Below are 18,479 nucleotides of genomic sequence, written 5' to 3'. Positions count from 1 at the left end.
CCGGGCGGGGCGCGCGGCCGAGGGGACACAAAATGGCGGCGGCGCCGCTGAGGGGACGAAGGCGGAGCCCCACGGGGCGGCGGCACGGAGGGAGGGGACGCTGGGCCCCTGGCAGCACGGGCGGGGGGTTCAGCCCCGCTGCCCCCTCTGAAGAGGGAGCGGGGTCTCTGCACCCTGTGCCTCGGCACCAGCCCCACCACCGCACCTGAGGAACGCTCGCTGCTACAACGATTTTGTTTGCAAATGGGACAGGGCTTATGCACAGCCTCTAAAAGAATGTTCCGGGCACTAGACCTCCTTCAATAATGGCTGTAATCTGAGGGAAGCAGCTGTGTTGACACCTGTGTCCAGCACCCCATAACATAATTTACTTTTATTAAGCTGAGCTGGCACCAGGGCTGTCCGACAGACGGGACAGGGCAGCCCCAGTGGACCCACAGCACACAGAAATGAGAGAAAAGGCATCATTGCAGGCAAACGGGAAAGCGTCTGCCCCTGGGGCCTGCACCTCGTCCCCTTCTAGCAGCCCCACACACGTCCATCCCCAGCTGGCCCCCAGGGCTGGTCCTGGGCAGGCAGCAGCTGGCAGTCCCAACTGGTAGAGGGAAGTACGTGTGTACTTTATACACGTACTTCACTTATGTAATGAAAGTAAAAACCACTGATACAGTCATTTTAATCCTCACCCAACTTGATCTGCCTTTTTTTTCCCCCTTTAATTTTTCTCTCCTGAAAGCCTCCGAAGCTTCAGCTGGTAGAAACATCTCTGTGACCACTCCATACACACATAAGCTTCTTAAGATACAGGAGATTCTTTGATGGCCAGAAATTACATCTTCCCAGTTACCAACTGGAAAGCACCCTCAGTTCAGATATGATGTATACAGAGTGCTACTCGCCATGCTTTACAAATGAGAGGAATTCCTGTACGTGTTTTGTAAGGACTAGAATAGGTTTGAGCACAGCTCTAGTGTAAGCAGGCATGGCCCAAAACCAGACAAAACTTTGCTCACATGATCAGTTATTTATCAGGAACTGCTTCAACAGCAGCCACTTCCAACACACACTATTTGTGTCACTGAAAAATCGTCATAAAGGCAGTGCATATCTGTAGCTAGACTTCCAAGGCCAGGACTACTGCTTTGCTTCAGCGCCTGACAGAATTCTCCCTGTGGCATTTGGCTGAAAATACTCTCTGCCACAGTGTGCTGGCCAGTCTAGAATACAGAGAAATACATTCAATGAGCAAAGTCATACCCCAACAGTGGTTCACTGATCCCAGACTCAGTGGCTCCAACAACTTAAAATAGCAAGGAAGGAGTTGAGTAAACAAGTCCTTCGTAATGTCCTGTATATGCTACACAGCACACATGGGATGTTAAAAAGGCTGGGAAGTCAAGAAGTCAGAACATCAATGGAGAAGCTTACCATGTGCGTGTAGAGCTCACTGCTCACATTTCAGGAACCTAGTTTCCTGAAGAGCTGCATTTTGGGTTGCAAGCCCCTGTGTTTTTCACCCTGCAGTTACCTGGTTTGGGGGACAGGGCAGGACAGCTGCTTTCCGTTTGGCTGCTTTGAGGATGGCTCAGAGGCAGGCTAAGGGTGAGCAATCAGTTTTGTGCCCAGTTATCAAACACAAAGTTTCCAGTGGCCTCAGGACATCATCTCTGAAACACTGTTCCCAGAGACTCACTTTGCATCTAGATTAGAAATATAAAAAGCATTAAAAAAAAAAAAGAAAAAAGTACTCCTGCACAGTGTATTTCTCCAATCATCCATTACCTCCTGCTTGTTATGGCAGGGTTGGGAGGGATGAACTTGACTAGGTTATTATTAATTGTCTTGGCAAAAGACATTTGGCTTCTGCAAAGCTAGAAAGCCAGGAAAATGATGTAGGGAAGAGCATCTGGTACTGGGTAGGAGTCTCCAATTTTCATGTCCCCACTTGAAAGAAATACTTTATGTCACACAGAGCCATAAAATACCCAGATAGTCCATGTTTCTGTGAGAGAAACAACAACAATCTTGAATGAGAACCTGAGGAGGAGAAGACACAAAGCACCCTCAACACTGCTGCCGTGGTGCCTGCAGCACAAAGGCTGGATCCAGCTCCTGGGTGTGTGGAAGGCATGGAGCTGACCCAGGTGGGTTCCCCCACCGCAGCAGCGCCTGTACTGGAAGGCAGGAGTGGGGCTGCCGGGGAGGTGATGGCAGCGGAGAGCCGGGGGCCTGCTTTCTGCAGCCCTGGGGGGCAGGGGCTCTGTCAGCACTCACGCACAGCACCCACAGGCTCACAAAAGGCAGGGAGGGAGGCATATGAACAGCGTGCAACGTCAAACAAATCTAACTCGCCTAAAACTGGTTTTTACAAAGCTTCAGCCTACTTCAGATCTATCACAGATTCAGACTGTAATGAAACAGCTGTGTGAGGTTTTCCTCATATGCATATATAAATACACACACACACATTTACACACACACTCCAGCCAGAGCTGGAACAGGAAAGGCATCCCAACGTAGGCTTAAGGCACAAGGGCTGCTTTATCTGACAGCTTTGCTATGTTATGGTTCTAGGGTTTGCTGTTATTTGGCAGAAGTGGTTTGCTGAATAACAGACATTATGCAGTCAAAACAGGTCTGTTCTGCTTTTTCAGAAACACTTACCTTTTTCCAAGATCCTTTTAAAGAACGCCACTACAGCAGCATGGCACTAAATTAACCCATAATTCTGTTAGAGTGAGGTTGATGCTGAAAAGTCATAACACTTAGCAAATACAGATCGCTGAAAACAAGGAAGAAATGAGCAACATAAACCATAACACCATAAATTCAAATTAATGTACAGGCTGGCCTGAAATTGGATTCTCAGAGGCAATAGCATTTGTAGGGTTTTCCAGACAACACGACCACAGGGCAGCATTAAGCTGATGAGCATGCAGGGATTTCAGCTCAGTCCCAATGTGGGGTGAAGAAACTTGCAGTACAGCCAGTGCTAGCAGCAGGGCAACTAAATTATCTGCAGCTATTGCAAAGAGAGAAAGGACTGACTTTTTGTGCATGTATCATTACTGATGGTGAAGTGTCTGTGAAGGACCCGAAATACCAGCTCCTGCTGTCAGGGCAGTATAGCGCAGGTCAGATCACACCACCCAAGCCCCGATGGTTCTGCCTGCTTAGCATGCAGCAGAGAGCTGCTCGTCAGCAGTTTTGCACTAGAAGGCACAAACAAAAGGATGTTTCTGCAAGGTTCACTGCACAGGGAGCTGTGAACCCATCTCTGCTTTACAGTTAAAGTTGCAGGATAGAAGCAGGGACCATAAGAGGGGGAGGAGTGGATCTGTACTGCCAGGCGGCGTGCCAGCTGCTGAGCACCAGGTGGAGCTAGGAGATGCGTTCTGGCCAGCAGCATCACTGTACAATACTTCATGGAAGGCTCCTGACCCAGATTTGTGAAATAATGCTACCTTTAACTGCAGGGGGGATGAAATTTCTCCTTTACTACATTGCTGAGCCACAGCCACACGAACAGCATTGTTGTTGGAGTTGCCTTTTTTTTTTTTTTTTTTTTTCCAGGAAGTGAGCAGGAGGTGGTTGGAACAGGATGGAGGTTTGCAGCGTCATTTCCTCGCTCGGGCTTTCCTCTGCGTTTTCTAAGCTTCCTTCACATGCTGTCTGAGTGGCGTAGCTATAGTGTATTGAAAGGCTGATAATAAGATAGATGACATCTGTTTAGGTCACATATTTGATAGGATTAATGCTTCTAAAGACTTACAAGCTACAGCTTAGTACTCTGCTATCTGAACACATTGGCCCTTGGACACGTGATGGCTGCCAACTCAAGGCCCAGCATTTGCAGCGACCCAGAAAGATGGAAGCTGGACACCCAAGTGACTGTGCCAACAGCTGAACACCCATTTCCTTCTCTGATGCCAGTCAGCACAAGAGATGGGGTACTTAGTCCTGCACCAGGACTTCACATTTCAGCCCCTCTCCAAGGACCTCTCTGCAAAGCATCTTCTGGAAGAAGAAATAACTCAGCATCACCATTTTTTTGGGGTGTAGAGGTGTTGCCCCACAAAATGGGTATGCTTGTTTTAGCTTACATAGGTGAAAAAGGAGCACACCCATTTTTATACAGGGCAGAATTTTTGGCTGCAAGCTTCTTTACGAGTGAGAAAAGGAACAAAATCCCATTAACCCATACAACTTAGCCATCTCTTCCCCTTCACAAACCATGTGGTGCTCTCTAGAGCTAGCCCCCTTGCAGGGCAGGTGAGCGGGCTGCCACTGACTGCGAGATCACCAGAAAGCACCACTGACTGCCCCATCTCTCAGCCACGGCACGAGCTGCCCAGGGCTCTACCCAGAGGCTCACAGGCATTAGTCTCCTTATTTGCAGAGAGCCAGCTGGATCTTGTGACCTATTTAAATAACAAGGCTTTGGAAAGAATCTCGATAGGCATGTTGTTTTCATCATTTCAGATCTATAGTTGTGAATAGCAGGAAACGAAAGACAGCTTAGAAAACAAAACTCCCCCTTCTCACTTAGAGTCCTAAAAGGAAAAGGCACAAGTGACTGATGCAGCCAGGTTATTTAACTGGTATGGCAGGAGTTGATTAGAATGATTTATTTCCACCTCATAAACCCACATGCTGCCTCCCTCTCTTTTGCCAATTAACAGTATTACTTAGCACTAACAGACTGCTTTCATTTTCAAGGGGCTTAGGAAGACGAATTAATCACCTCAACATGTCTGAAGGGAACAGATGGCAACGAAGAATTAACATTGCAATTTCACAGTTGGAAAAGCTCCCAAAAGAGGGGGCTAGCAGTGTCTGGAGGGCACCCGGCCCTGCTCCACGCTTGGAGCCAGGACCCCTGGTCTTGTTTCTGCCCAGAGACTCTGCTTTATTCTAACCGCACCACACATTGCTTCTCCTGAGCAAAGCTGCACAGTTTGTATCATTCCATCTTTAACGAGGAATAACATCCTTCCAGAAGGCCTCTTACCTCAGCATGTCTCCAGACAGGTCATTACTGCTTTGGATTTAAAAGACTAAATGTCTATCCAATAATGCAATTAGTCCAGCTTGCCATTATTTCTTACTGTCTATAAGCAGAGAAGCGATCAGGAAGAAATACATTCCTCAGGCCATACAGCAGAGATGCTTTTTTTCCTCTGAAACATCTGTGGTTACAGCTGGGCACAGGACAGCTGATTGCATTTTCCTCCCCACTCACTCCAGTCTGAGCGGACCAGAAGTAGCATTGCTCTGTGGGGCCTTTTGGCTCAGCTGCACAGGACACAATTTCTCAAGCTACATCCAGAAGTGAAGCTTATTCTAGCACAGATGTTCCTAAAGCAAAAGAGAAAAAAAAGGGTGAGATTTAAAAAAGGGTGAGATTTGTGGCCATTCTTAACAGAACCAGCTCAGGATCCAGGCTGTAACAGCTAGCAACTGAAAGATCGCTTCCAGCAACACGAGGCCAAAAGCAAATTAAACTTGCCAGAGAAGACCGAATAAATAAAAGCAATGGTTTTAGAACTGGTGTTACACTGACTAAGCAACTCTTCAGGGTATTTTTTTTTTGTTTTGTTTGTTTTGTTTGTTTTTTTTTGTTTTGTTTTGTTTTTTTGAATGAAGTAACTATGAAAGGTTTTTATTTAAAGCATTAAGAAATGCAGTCTCTACTTCAGCTATTAACCCTATAGCCAAAGATGACCCCAAATTACACGTGTGCAACGATAATGAACTCGGTCAGTGACAAATGTCTGACAGGTCTTGGCCTCTCCTCTGGGAACAGTAACAGTAAATATGGTGACATACCTCCTTTGTTACTATAATAATTGAGTGAAATTAATTATTATAACTTCTTCAGAGCTATTTTATCAGCATTCTGATATCATCAGTCTGTGCTAGACCACTGACCTAAGCACCTCAGCCCATTATCAGTCCCATAGCCATCAAGCAGCATTTACAGTTCAGTCCTTCTAGAGACATCAGTTACCGTGCAGGGATGACTTACCGTATCTGGAACATTGCATTTGCAGGTGGCTGTTCCCATGTTTCAAAGGAAAGAAAGAGCACCATAGCAGAAGTGTTAAAGTTGCCAGTTCTGGAAACTGAGGATTTGTACCAAATGCAGGCCCAATTTAACTGTTTTTCAAATGGTCTCAAGAAAACAACACACTCCGATTTTACCCTTGCTTAACAAACATCTGGATTTAGCATAGATCCACTCAACTATAAATCTAGAACATTTTCCTTCTACTTTATATATAAGCAGAATGAAATGGATTTTGATTTTCCTAAGTTAGAAAGCATTCAAAAACAGAGGTAGTTCTCACATTTACAGCAGTTAACATTTGAACAGAGATCTAACATGAAGAATATGTAAGTACAACCTGATTGTATTTCAATTAAAAAAAAAGAACCCAAATGCAGTGAATCTTTTTTTTTAAAACATGCATTCACCATACAAATAAACCAATTTATTTTACTCATGTAGTTAACATTCAGATGAGTAAGGATTTTTCCAAATGTGCACTAACATGTCTTGTATTTTAAACCTTTCCCAAATCATAGGAAATCCATAGATGCAAACACTATTTTTGTTACCAACAGGTTTCTTGACAATTCTTTCACTTCAAACAGGCTCTGCGCTATATCTGTATTACAGTATAATAAAAGGTTTCTCAATGGGAATTTTTTGTTTGCTTTACAAAATTGTTTTGGAGAGAAAAGAAATCCTTAAGCTGCCTGAATGACTAAGGCACTCAGAACAAATAATCTTATTTTGAGCTGTACTTTGATGAAGACAAAATCAGACACTTGACATCAGATCAGATATGGAGCACAGGACTGGTGAACACTACATGCAAATTGTCCTCTGTGGCTTATGCCACAACAAAGTAACCGCTTCAGGACAGACACACATAAAAGGAACTCTCTGGAAATTACTTTTAATATAAGAAAAACAAGACTGCTTTTGAGTTGTAGGGTATGATAGTGTGACAGGCTATTATGAACAGCTTTTGTTTCGTGTCTTCAATAAATAAGCATTCGATACGTAATTCGCATTACATGAGTCATCTTTGGTAATACTTCATATTTGCATCAGTTGGTAAACATCAGTTCTGCACATTGAGGGTGTAATTCATCATAACTACAGACTATTTTGAAAGTTGCAGGAGCATCCTCCAACTACACATCAGCTTGCAAAGGGATGAGTTCAGGCTAGTAATAACAGTCACATCACAGAATTGTGTAGCAAAAGTTAGTTATTTGTAATACAGCATTCACCACTTTGTCATTTTGTCTACAGCTCAAGTGGGTTTACAGTCAGTATGAGCATAAATTAACAGCAAAGTAGCTACCGAAACTTAGCGAGCAGGATGGAAAGCTAAGAATTTTGATTAAAGCATCATTTCCTAACTCTGCTTAACCCTAAATTATTAAAATACGGAAAAAAAAATCAACATTATTTTAAAAAGATGCATCATTTATAAAAGGTCTTATTCCTTACAATATTATGTAAAACCAACATAGAAGAGTAAAGGCTACATTAAATACAGTCAAAGCAGTCAGATGACATGACAGAGACAAACCCTACGTCCTCTGTTGTATTGCCCAACCGTGAGTTTTTCCTTGCTTTGCTGTGTAGCTGATGGCCACTGAACTTTTCCCACTTACCCCCAAGTGGATTGTCCACATGTACTTGTGTTCACACTTAAGAGCCAGCATTATTTACAATTGAAAAAAAAAAAAAAGCATGGCTGTCCTACAGCTATGCTCACTCCACTGCACTACTGGAACGAGTGCAACAGCTGGGGTATCTCAGGGAATGCATCATTGTTCTGAAGGGTCTTTTCTTCCCCATTTTATCAGATGTCGTCTCCTTATTGAAAGAATCCTCCTTTCTTTTCCCAGCCAGCTGAAGGGGCTCTGTCTGGAATTGTTCTATTTGAATCTCAAGATGTTTTTGAATGGCTAGGCCAAGGACCTCTGGATCCACAGATGCCCCGTACACTTCCCACGTCATTCCTTCATCATCCCATCTCACTTCACGTACAGGAGATTTGGGGGCCTCCAGGTCTTGCTGCTCCAGGTTCACCTCTGGGAACACGTGTGAGTGGCCTTCTGCTGCAGCTGCTGGGCTTGTTGCCACAGATTTGCATTCCATGGTGGGAAGAGTTTGTACCTCGGCATCTCTACGCTCAAGAGCTGCTTTTAGTCCTTTGGTTAGATCATTCACAGAGGTCATAGTCCACATATCCTTGGTTTTCATTACCACATCTGTGCCTTGATGGTTGCTAAAGGCAGCACAGGCAGCCTGTGCTTCTGGAGATCTTTCCTGCTGAGTGCAGTGCTGAGCATGCTGCAGTTGTTCTCCAGGAATGCTACAGCACTTCAGGACTCTCTTGGCATCCAGGCCTGATTCACTTACCGAAGACACAAGCTTAGGGTATGTCAGAATGTCTGAAGTAGAAAAGGAATGAAAATAGCCAGGGGCTGCCTGCTCTTTTCCTGACTCGCTAACCGAGCACACCAACCGCGGAACAAGTTGTATAGATGGTATGGGCAAAGAATGGCAATAGGCAGGGACGGTAGCATCTACTTTCAGACAGGAGTCCTGCCTTATATTACAGGGTGCTGCAGAGTTATGAACTGGCACCACCATCGGTGAGTATGCAGAGTTTGGAACATTACCGTAAATCAGACCACCGTGAATAATCCCAGTGGCTTGACTGAACATTGTTCTGTTGGGGAAACCATTGCCAGGCATGTGGGGTCCAAGAACAGCACTGTGAAATGTTCCAGGATCTGTGTAAACGGTAGTGTTACGTGGAATACCACCGCTGTCAAAGCTATTTGTGGGTACTTTTTGGTCTGTAGGTATTGCTGGAAGGTGAGTCCCAAGGTTTTGAAAGTGAGATGTGTTTTCATTTGTTTCTGACGCATCTCTCTCTGACTGGAAAGACATCCTCGCCACTGATGGACCATGCTTGCTGCTGGAAGAACTTAGGCTGGAGTGAGCAGCGCTGGTTTCTACATGAGCAATGTAATTCTGCTGTTTGCAACTGCAAGTTAAGTCTGAGTGGCTTCTCTGAAGAGCAATTCCTGGTTCTTCAATTTGGCGTGTGCTATGCTGGTGTACAGTGCAGGCTGAAGAAATATTCTCAACAGTGCTGCTCTTCACACACATCTTAGCGTCACCCACTTCCCAGGATGCTGGGGACTGTTCAACGATAAGGAAATGGTTTGCAGGCTTAGTTCTGCTCTGTGAATTGTTATCAGGTGACAGATTGCTCATGGTTTGGACTACAGATCCATCTGGTACCATCAACCCAGACTGTGAGAAGGACCATCTTGGACTTGGCACACTCCTGGCATCACTCTCGTTTCCCAGGGTTTGGCAGACAGTGCTACTATGGCTTTTCCTAAGCTCCTGTTTGTTGCTTTGCGTTTCCTCTAAGCTTGACTGCCCAGAACAGATCAGACTCGAGGAGCTCTTTGACAGGGGGTGACTGTTGACATTCAAGAGACCATGACAAGTAGGACTCAGTGTGTCCCTGTGGGAATGAGTGTGGAGCTGGTGGCTGTCAGCTGACATGGCAAAAAGGAAGAATCTGCAAGAAATAGTAGAGGAGAAAAAGAAGCAGTTTAAGAAGGCAATACAAAAAAGTTCTCCTTGGTTTCTACCTTCTAAAAATAGTCATCCAAACTGTGCCAAGTACCATCTCCTTTGAATTTACTGGAGCCATTTTTGGAGACATACAGACATATCATGCAAGTTAAGCAAAGGCAGGTATGTTTTTAAACAAGACAGCTTTTGCCATGATGGTCATCAGCCAGCAACGCTAACTGTACTGTCAAAACAAAGCAAAATACTCAGTTTTTAGTCTCTTGATGTTATAATTTAAAAAATTATTCAATCATCACTGGAGTTTTCAAACAAAAAAGATCTTGAGAATCTAAACAAATGAACAAGTTCTCCCTTTTTCCTTACCCTTCCTAGCAAGCTTCTTTCAATTCCATTTTGCAAGACCACCACTACATTAGTCAACTGTTTTACCAAGTAGTTCCCATACAAATGTACAGAAGATGTGGGCAAAACCATTTTGACCACCAAAAGGAGATGAGTCCTGCCAAATTGGTGTGGAGTCAGTGCCAGTGTTCCCAGAACCGGTAAAGCTGGGGAGCACAGGTCGAAGATACCCACCTGGCCCACAGCATGGTTCTCATGACTTCTAGCTTACCACTGACATGATAGGAGGTGGCAGCAAAGAGGAATCATCCAGTGAAAGGCCAGAGGTGAAACTCCCCCAGGACCCACTGAGCTGGATGGAAAATCAGTTCTGTCCTATTTGTAGCGCATGCAGTCACTGCTGGTGTTGGAAAACACTTGCTTCTACTGATTAGCATACTATCCTTTTGTTACCCTTCCAAATTGTTAGCGTGTGTGTTAACACACCCACATTTAGGAGAAGTTGTCAGTTTCTGAATCTACCCAGATTTAGTAGTCCCCCTTTTTTTTTTTTTCTCCAGTTGAATCAGGTTTTCCACTGTGAGTTGTCAACTCGCATTCCTTCAGCATCAGACGTCTTGCATATTAAAATAACTTGCTATACAAATACTGGAAGTATACCTGTATCTATCTATACACAGACACATACACGTACATATCAAGCTCATTCCATTGAGCAGAAAAATCTTGAGCATTAATTCTTTGCTTCAGATAAAGCTTCCAGGTCAAGTACTACTGGGTAATTTGCTGTGTCAAAGTATGGTGGGAGCCATAAGTCACCATTTTCAGAAGCTTTCCACCAGATGAGCTGCTCTATACATTCTGCATCCCTAGCAGAACTCCTACAGAAAAAGCTCACAATTTCTTGTGAACCATATTCACTGAGGAAACAAGTGTATGGAACAAGACAGCTATGTACACATGGAGGACAAAAGCACTCTGTAAACATAACAGGCAAGTTCACTTATAACACCAAGAGACCAGCAAGGGAGCACATTCAAACCTCTCAGTGAGGAGCTTTTAACATGATCCTTTTAATATGATATTTACAGGATCAGAGAATCAACTGCCAATGTAACTGATAAAGAGCACACCTTTTGCTCCATCTACAAACCAAGTGCTCTTCTGCTGATCCAAACAGCCTTCAGCGCTTACACTTGTGATTGTGTTTTCATTGCTAACTTTAGCAAGCTAGCAGTTCATCTTGCAAATTTCCCATCACTTGAGATCCACCTGGGCTGGCTATTTTTCATAATGAAATTACTGTGAGCAAGACAACATTTCAAGTAACAGTGGGTGGAATCACTTCTGAGAAGAGTCTTGACGTGCACTTTGTAGCAGGGACTTGCGATTGGCAGCAATATCCTTTAACATTAGGCTTTGCTCAAATTTGGACAAAACTGTATGCCAAAAAAGGCAATTTCCCCTCCTTCATTCATATTTCTTCAGTTAGAAGTTAAACTCATTATGGACTGCAACCACAGCAGGCCTGCTCTATTTGTCACGCAGCCTCTCTGGCCTGTGGGACTCCACCAACTGGTGGCGTCCAGGGATGCCAACATTAAAAACACCCCCACAAACGCCAACAACAAAAGTATATTTTCTTCTAGGTATGAAATGTCAGATTCCCAGGTGAGAGGCGCTGCTGAGTGCAGCTGCAGTTAAGAGCAATCACTTCTTGCCAGGCTGGCTATTGCTATATTTCTATGAGTTTTTCAAAAGCCTCCACAAAATTTCCCCCTACACTTAGAAGAGAAGCACAAGCTGGGAAAGGGACAGTTTTAAAATACTTCAATCATCCCCTCCTCCAGAATGTTATCTATCCTGCAGCCACTTACACCTATGGGTATAGTCTGCCACATAGAGTTCAAAGGAGTCAATAGGATTAAACACCAGAGCATAGCTGTCTGCAAGGTGAAGACCTTATATTTAATCTCTTTACAAGATAACACCTGCAAAGGCTCTCACACACTTGGATGAAATGACATTTACTAATGAATATCCTGTAACAAATATTGAGTCTCAAGCGAAAGAAAACTTCAAACATAACCTGCTGTAAATGCTATAAGGCTATGGAAGCTTTAAAGAGCTCTCTCAGAAAGTTGACAAGATTTAAATGTGTATGCATACGTAGGTAACAAGATCTGTGCTTTACATAGCATTTCTGCAGACACCTGTGTAACTAGAGCTGATGCAAATTTCAGTTTGATTCATCATCTGAATGAGAAGCAGAAACATTCTCCTGAATGACACAGTCCAGTTTTCATTGCACCCATATAGACTCCTACTGCAGCTGAAATTATAACTAAACATGGGCCAATGCTACGTATCTTACACATGTACCAATACATATATAACAGCATAATCAACAGGTATCAATGCCATTTGAATGTTATCTTTGCTCAGATACACAAACGTTCCTCCATGCTAGCACAAATGTAACTATTACCCTATGACTTTTGGACCTTAAAAACCAATGAGCACACACTAGTTCAGCAGAACAGCACCTCACCAGGTACTTTAGCACATAGCTAAGGATGGGGAAAAAAAAAGTGAAAAAGAAAACAAAGCCCCATTGAAACAAGATGAATCAGCTTCCTTCACAATAATGCACTTCTCTGTCATGTTGAAATCCAAACTCACATTTTCACACACAGCCTGAACATTTCCCCATTTATAGGCCACCTATTGCTTTCCCCCCTCTACTGCCTGTTCCCTTCCTACTCTTGAGAGACCTACAAGCCCTTACACAACCAGTACATTTTGCCTACCTGGCACAGGCAGGGCTGTGAGATTGACGTGCCCACATGGAGCTCTGGAAAAGGCAATACAGAACAAACGTCTGGTAGACCTGGCCTTTGCTCACCTCTGCTGCAGCCAAGTGTTCCCACTACATTTCACATTAGCGTGAGTGCACACACAACTGTGTCACAAACTGCGTCTGCTTCTTGACCCAGATTTTTTTTTTTTTTTTTAAACTGGCTCAGCACTCACTACATCAGATCATCAATCCAGCTGAACATCCAGCCGCACTGATCACTGATGGCAGCAGAGGAAGGAAACAAAGACCATCCCCTCTGAAGAAACACTTACCACTGCAACCAGAGCAAACCCACACAAGTGGTGTTTTTCTTCCTAAGACTCTGGAAATTACATGCAATTCCATACCTGCCTTCCCAAACATCTTCATTTCACGTGCACAATGCTGGAGCTGATTCCCCAGAGCATGCAAAAACTCACATGTACATAAGCCTCCCTAGAAGAGGTGGCACAACAACGCATGCACACGCACTGGAGATACCATCCTTCCTACATGAGTACAGGCAGACAGCATCCAGCTGATGGCTTCTGAGAAGTGGAAGGAGCAGACATGTCTGGGTGTGTACACCAACAGTCAGTTATCACCTATCAGGGAGGAGCTGGAGACAGGTGCTGAGAATGCTGCAATGCTTGTTTAAAAAGCAAGCAAAATAAAAATCAAAATGAGGAACACTCTGCTACAATTTTATAGTCATGCAGTGCCACTGCATTTTGTGTCTTTTGTGTATTTCCAGCTAACCAGGAAATGGATTACCCGTGTGAAACATGAACACAAACACAGCTGACTTGGGTACTTACAGACCTGGAACTTCACACACATTGGGTGAAGACTGCTTTGCTTAACTTTGTTGTTTTATTGTTTGTTTTAAGGAAATTCTTCATTTCTAGAACAGTAATCATATTCAAAAATACCTATAGTATATTCTGAGATGAGCTGAGATTTTCATTTGAAAATTCAAAGGAAATCTGCACCTGAATATGCAAACAAGAAAGCATGAACTTTGAGGCAAACACCCTGCTATGAATATATAGAAAATTGTTAGACAAGCAGAGAAAGGATTAGGATAGAAATGGAATTAACATCCACTATTTTTGGCTTAGCTTCAGATAGCTTATGAGGGGATCTAGTCTGCTTTCACTAATTCCACTGAACTACTTTAAAGCAACAAATGTGTATTTTGCTATGACTTATGATTAAAGTTGCGACCTATTTACTGCACTAGGAAATTCAGTCTCAGAATATTAAATACCATGTATGTCACCAATTGAAATATTCCATGATAGGTTAAATATCATTTTCAAATTCTTCAGCATTTTTATATCGCATGCACATACTTTTAAGTAAAATTTTGACAACAAACAATTGGATATAAAAAGAGGAGTAGTTCTTTATGATCATGTCAATATACAGACCAAGCTTTTATGTAATATGTAATATCACACGATATTTCAGTATGATCATATTTAGCTCCTGCATCATGTATTTGCTAGTGACTGCTTTCTTCCCTGCATTGGCCTTCCTGGTCCTACAGTCAGGAAAAAAAAAGCTATTTTTTTTTAGAAGCATCAGAAGAAAATTCTTTTGTCATCTAATGTTCTGTTTTTAAAACTAGCATCTAACTACAAAATAAGTGACAAAAACAGGGTCTGCTACAGAGCTGAGAGCATTAATAAGTACATGTGGAATTTGGAAGAGCTGGGTGATTTGATCCATACCAAAAGTTTAGGATGACAATTGTTAATTGCAGGTACTAGACAAGACCCTTCCATGGTAAGCAGCAGCACTTTCTAAGAAAACACAAAACATTAAGAGGTTGCTAGGTCTTTGCAAGAAATTCACTACTTCCTTTGTATCATTCCAGGGCCCCACTATGCACTGGCACTTGCTAACCTGTACAATAATCCGCTGCATAAGATAAACACAGAATTTCTGCAATAGCACCATTCTACAAGACAAACACATGCATGTTTTATACCAGAGGAATAGTGTGATTTTAATTAACTTACAAGATTTACTCGAATAGAAGGCTGCTGTATCTAGGTTCTTAACTCTGTTTAATCTTATTACAGACACCATGGCTATAAATTCGAAAAGGCAAGACTAGCCTTTAAAATAATGCGACTTTCATTCCAACCTAAGTGACAGCTGTCAGTTAGCCATAAACATTGCCTGAGACACAATTCAGCACACACAGAAAACTCAACTTCTGCTTAAATAGTCAAGTTACCTTGTGTACCAGAAGCAATGCAGCATGTTCACACTGTGTTCTCTTCAGGCCTGGCATTTTAAGCAATGCATCCTCATCGTTAGTGTCTATAACTGAACTTCTGAGATAGAGTTTACCATAGGCAAATTATGTAAAAAGAAATGCTTTCTAATAAAACATTAATTTCCTGTGGAACTATACTCATTTTAAAGAGACTCATACCAATAAAATTATGAGTTTTAGTATGGTCATATCTAAAAATTTGGTCCTGCCTGCCCACACTGCAAATTAGTGATAACTTGCACAAGGTAAGAAAGATCTACCTGTTCTGCATCTACATGAAGATTGGCGTGCTATTTGATAATACTTCATAAAACCTAGGAGTCTTCCTTCCTTTACCCCCCTTGAAGAAACAGTCCATTAACAGTAATCATTAGCATCGCTTGTTGGGTGGGGGAGAGTCAAACCACTCAAAAGGCATTGGCAAAACAGGATTAGCCATATTAAAAAGCTTAAAGATTCAAGTGTCTGGGATTAGTTTTTGTCCTTTTAATTGTTATTTTATTTTGGTAAGCTATAAGGGAAAGGAAGAAACAGAGGAGTTGGAAAAGGGGAAAAGATCTTCCTCATCAAGGAACTTTGAGGATTTTATCTAAATTCTGTAAATACAACTAAATCAATGCACCTAGATTAATACAGAATCAGGTTGAGACCCCAATTACTTAACCTGTAATCCATCATCTTCCCTTAGGCTTTCCATTTTGGAATGGCATTGTATGTTGACTATGTCTTGCTCAGTTAAATCTGCTAATACCTTCTTCTTAGTATTTTGTGTCATCTTGTAATTCTTCCAAGTATTAGTCAGTTCTAGAAAACAGACTGATCTGGGTATCTACAAATACCATCATATGCACATAACAAACAAGTGCATACTGCGTATGTGAATGGGATTATTTTTCAGTTCTGACAGTACATTGCTGCTTTCCCTGCACCACAAGGAGCACTGGTGACAGCGATGATCACCAGAGCTCCCTTGTAGGAGGCAGAGTACATTTGACAGGCTAGAAAACACAAGAGCAGAAGAGTTATGACACTCGGTACTCATCACATCTAAAGCATAAATCGCATATATTTTATATTCATATAAACTGACTATTCACAGCTTCTCTTTCATTTCTGTTAGTTATCATTTTGCTTGTCAGACTCTGCTTAAAATTCTCAGCCCTGACTTTGTCTTTCCACCAGCTGAAGCTAAGCAGTCTGGACAGACACCTCTGTGTGTGGCAACAAGAAGTACCCTTTTACTGGAATTGCTGAACTGTAGCTATTTCCTCATGTAGGACCCAAGCAAAGACCTCTTCTCCCAAACACTAAAGTTACCACAGGTAGCCTTGTCACCAGTGACCTCACCAGAGGATAAATTAATTACCATGTCAGAAATAAGCAGGTTCAAACATTTGTTCATACGTATGCCTCCAGGCAACATAACAAGACCAGTGTGTCCACAATTACCTACAAAAATGTCACATAAGAGGATGAGCATTCCCTTTTAAAAACATCAGGCACAGCCCGTAGCCCTTCTGGGGAGTTCCGCCACAAACAGTTGTAAAAGCGAGCTGCATGTTATTTTGGGAATCGGTCTTAGTTCTTATTAATGTACTTATCCTCTGAAGTGGGTAAAACTCAGCTGTTAGATGGGATCAGGAAAGAGAAATTCAGTAGCCTGAGGCTGAACCCTAGATACCAGCAGGCTACAAAGTTGTTTACATTACTGCACACTTGAAAGAATGTAAGCACTTAGTCAGAGGCAGTAAATCAACATTCAGAACCAAGCCCAAGAAAAATAAAAGGCTGAAATGGCCTTGGCAAAGTCAGAGCCAGGAAAGAAGAGCTGGGAAGTCTAAATTCTAAAACAAGATTGCCATGGGAGATAAGGCTGAGAAGTATGAACCAAAAGGAGGCTATATTTATTATAATTACAGTGGAATTCCCGAGGAGAATTCACACTGGGCTGTAAACAACTTATTGGGAAACCAGAGAGGGGTATCACAAGGGAGGCACATGTTGGGATGCAGCCCTGCCACCACCACACAATGCAGTGCGCAAGCCTGCGTCCTCTTCACCACCTTTCTTTGTTTCATCATCTGTCCCAGAAACAATGTTGAAGATCTGCTTAGGATTTTGGTATTTTTTAGAATAAACTTACATGCAAAACATTACTGCCACTGTATCTCCTTGTACACACAGACCTATTCCACTGTACAACCTGACAGAGCTAGAACACCATGAGACACTGTACAGTTGTGCTTGATGCTTACTGTTAATATAGTGCCAGTTCAATTTTTCAAAGCTCACCTTTTCAGTCAAAAGAGTTAGAACTTAAATTACGAATGGAATATGCTGGTATGCTCATGGAATCAGATGGTTTCAGCAGCTGGGGCTTTAAAAAAAACATCAAGTATGATGAGATCAGGCAACAGTGACCTAGAATCATACTTACAGTGAACACTGTGCCTACAGAAGTGGTACATTAATAAAATTGCCTTGTTGGTTGAAGCAGAACAGAATTATGCAAAATGAAACTGTTAATTCAACTGCCAAACCTATGCTAGTAAGAACTGCTAGCTACTGATATCCGCTGCTATTGCAGAAGTCATATGAGAAAAATATTTCATTATTTCTTTAGGAATTAATCTTTAATGAACAGAATTTGCAATGACCTATCTACATTTGGTTTTATTTCAAAGAGACAGACGTGAGCGAACTTTTTCCTCTTCATTGCAGAAGATCAAAACCTATTTCATCACATGTATGAATTTGGAGGGGTCAGGGTCAGGCTGGTATCAAATGACTCATCCTCCTCAGAGCTCCCTTTTTGGGTCCACTCTTCAGCTGCAAACAGCATGCCTCCACAGCAAACCCACTGATCTGCAACTGTGTAAAAACACATGGCTATGGCTTGTTCAGCAAGCCTCTACCCACCAGAGGCCCAACCCTGCAAACTGCATGGATCACGGTTGCTTGTGAAGCATCACGAACATCATAATCATACAGACAATCAAAAGTCCAGCTACAGTCTACTTCCAGTCTCACAGCAAGGGAGTACAGCTGCATATTAATGCAACCTGCTTACGAGGCCAGCAGTTCACACATCACAGTGAAAAAAAAAATCACCCATACTGGCTAAGTGATTAAACTATCTCCTTGTAAATTCGTGTGTCACAGTAGACAATACTCAAATCATCTCTGCTGTTTGCTTGAAAGCCTAATAGGAACAGATAGAGGAAAGAGATGAAATCAGCTTGGCTTAGCTTCCCTGCCATATGGATATCCAAGCTTTAACTTCAGGATTCAGCACTGTGGTTAGTTACTTCTGATTAAGAAGAGCACGAAGATACTAAGACACTCCACCCTGACAAATT

General features: G+C 42.6%; 1 protein-coding gene across 3 annotated transcripts in view; it reads right to left on the bottom strand.

Annotated features, from left to right (window-relative positions):
- Positions 1 to 3,179: 3,179 nt before the first annotated feature.
- GPRIN2 (G protein regulated inducer of neurite outgrowth 2) overlaps positions 3,180 to 18,479 on the bottom strand; it is a 30,899-nt gene continuing 15,599 nt past the window's right edge. For all 3 annotated transcript variants that reach the window (XM_068687939.1, XM_068687940.1, XM_068687941.1), the window contains 2 exons: positions 6,029 to 9,632; positions 3,180 to 5,358 (listed from right to left, as the gene is read on the bottom strand). In XM_068687939.1, the coding sequence (XP_068544040.1) occupies positions 7,796 to 9,616 (1,821 nt within the window). In that variant the 5' untranslated portion in view covers positions 9,617 to 9,632 and the 3' untranslated portion in view covers positions 3,180 to 5,358; positions 6,029 to 7,795. The remainder of the gene's footprint in view (positions 5,359 to 6,028; positions 9,633 to 18,479) is intronic.

The sequence above is a fragment of the Anas acuta genome, chromosome 7 (genome assembly GCF_963932015.1).
Source record: "Anas acuta chromosome 7, bAnaAcu1.1, whole genome shotgun sequence".
In the NCBI taxonomy this organism is placed as follows: Eukaryota; Metazoa; Chordata; class Aves; order Anseriformes; family Anatidae; genus Anas; species Anas acuta.
This window is presented reverse-complemented; position numbering and strand designations above follow the sequence as displayed.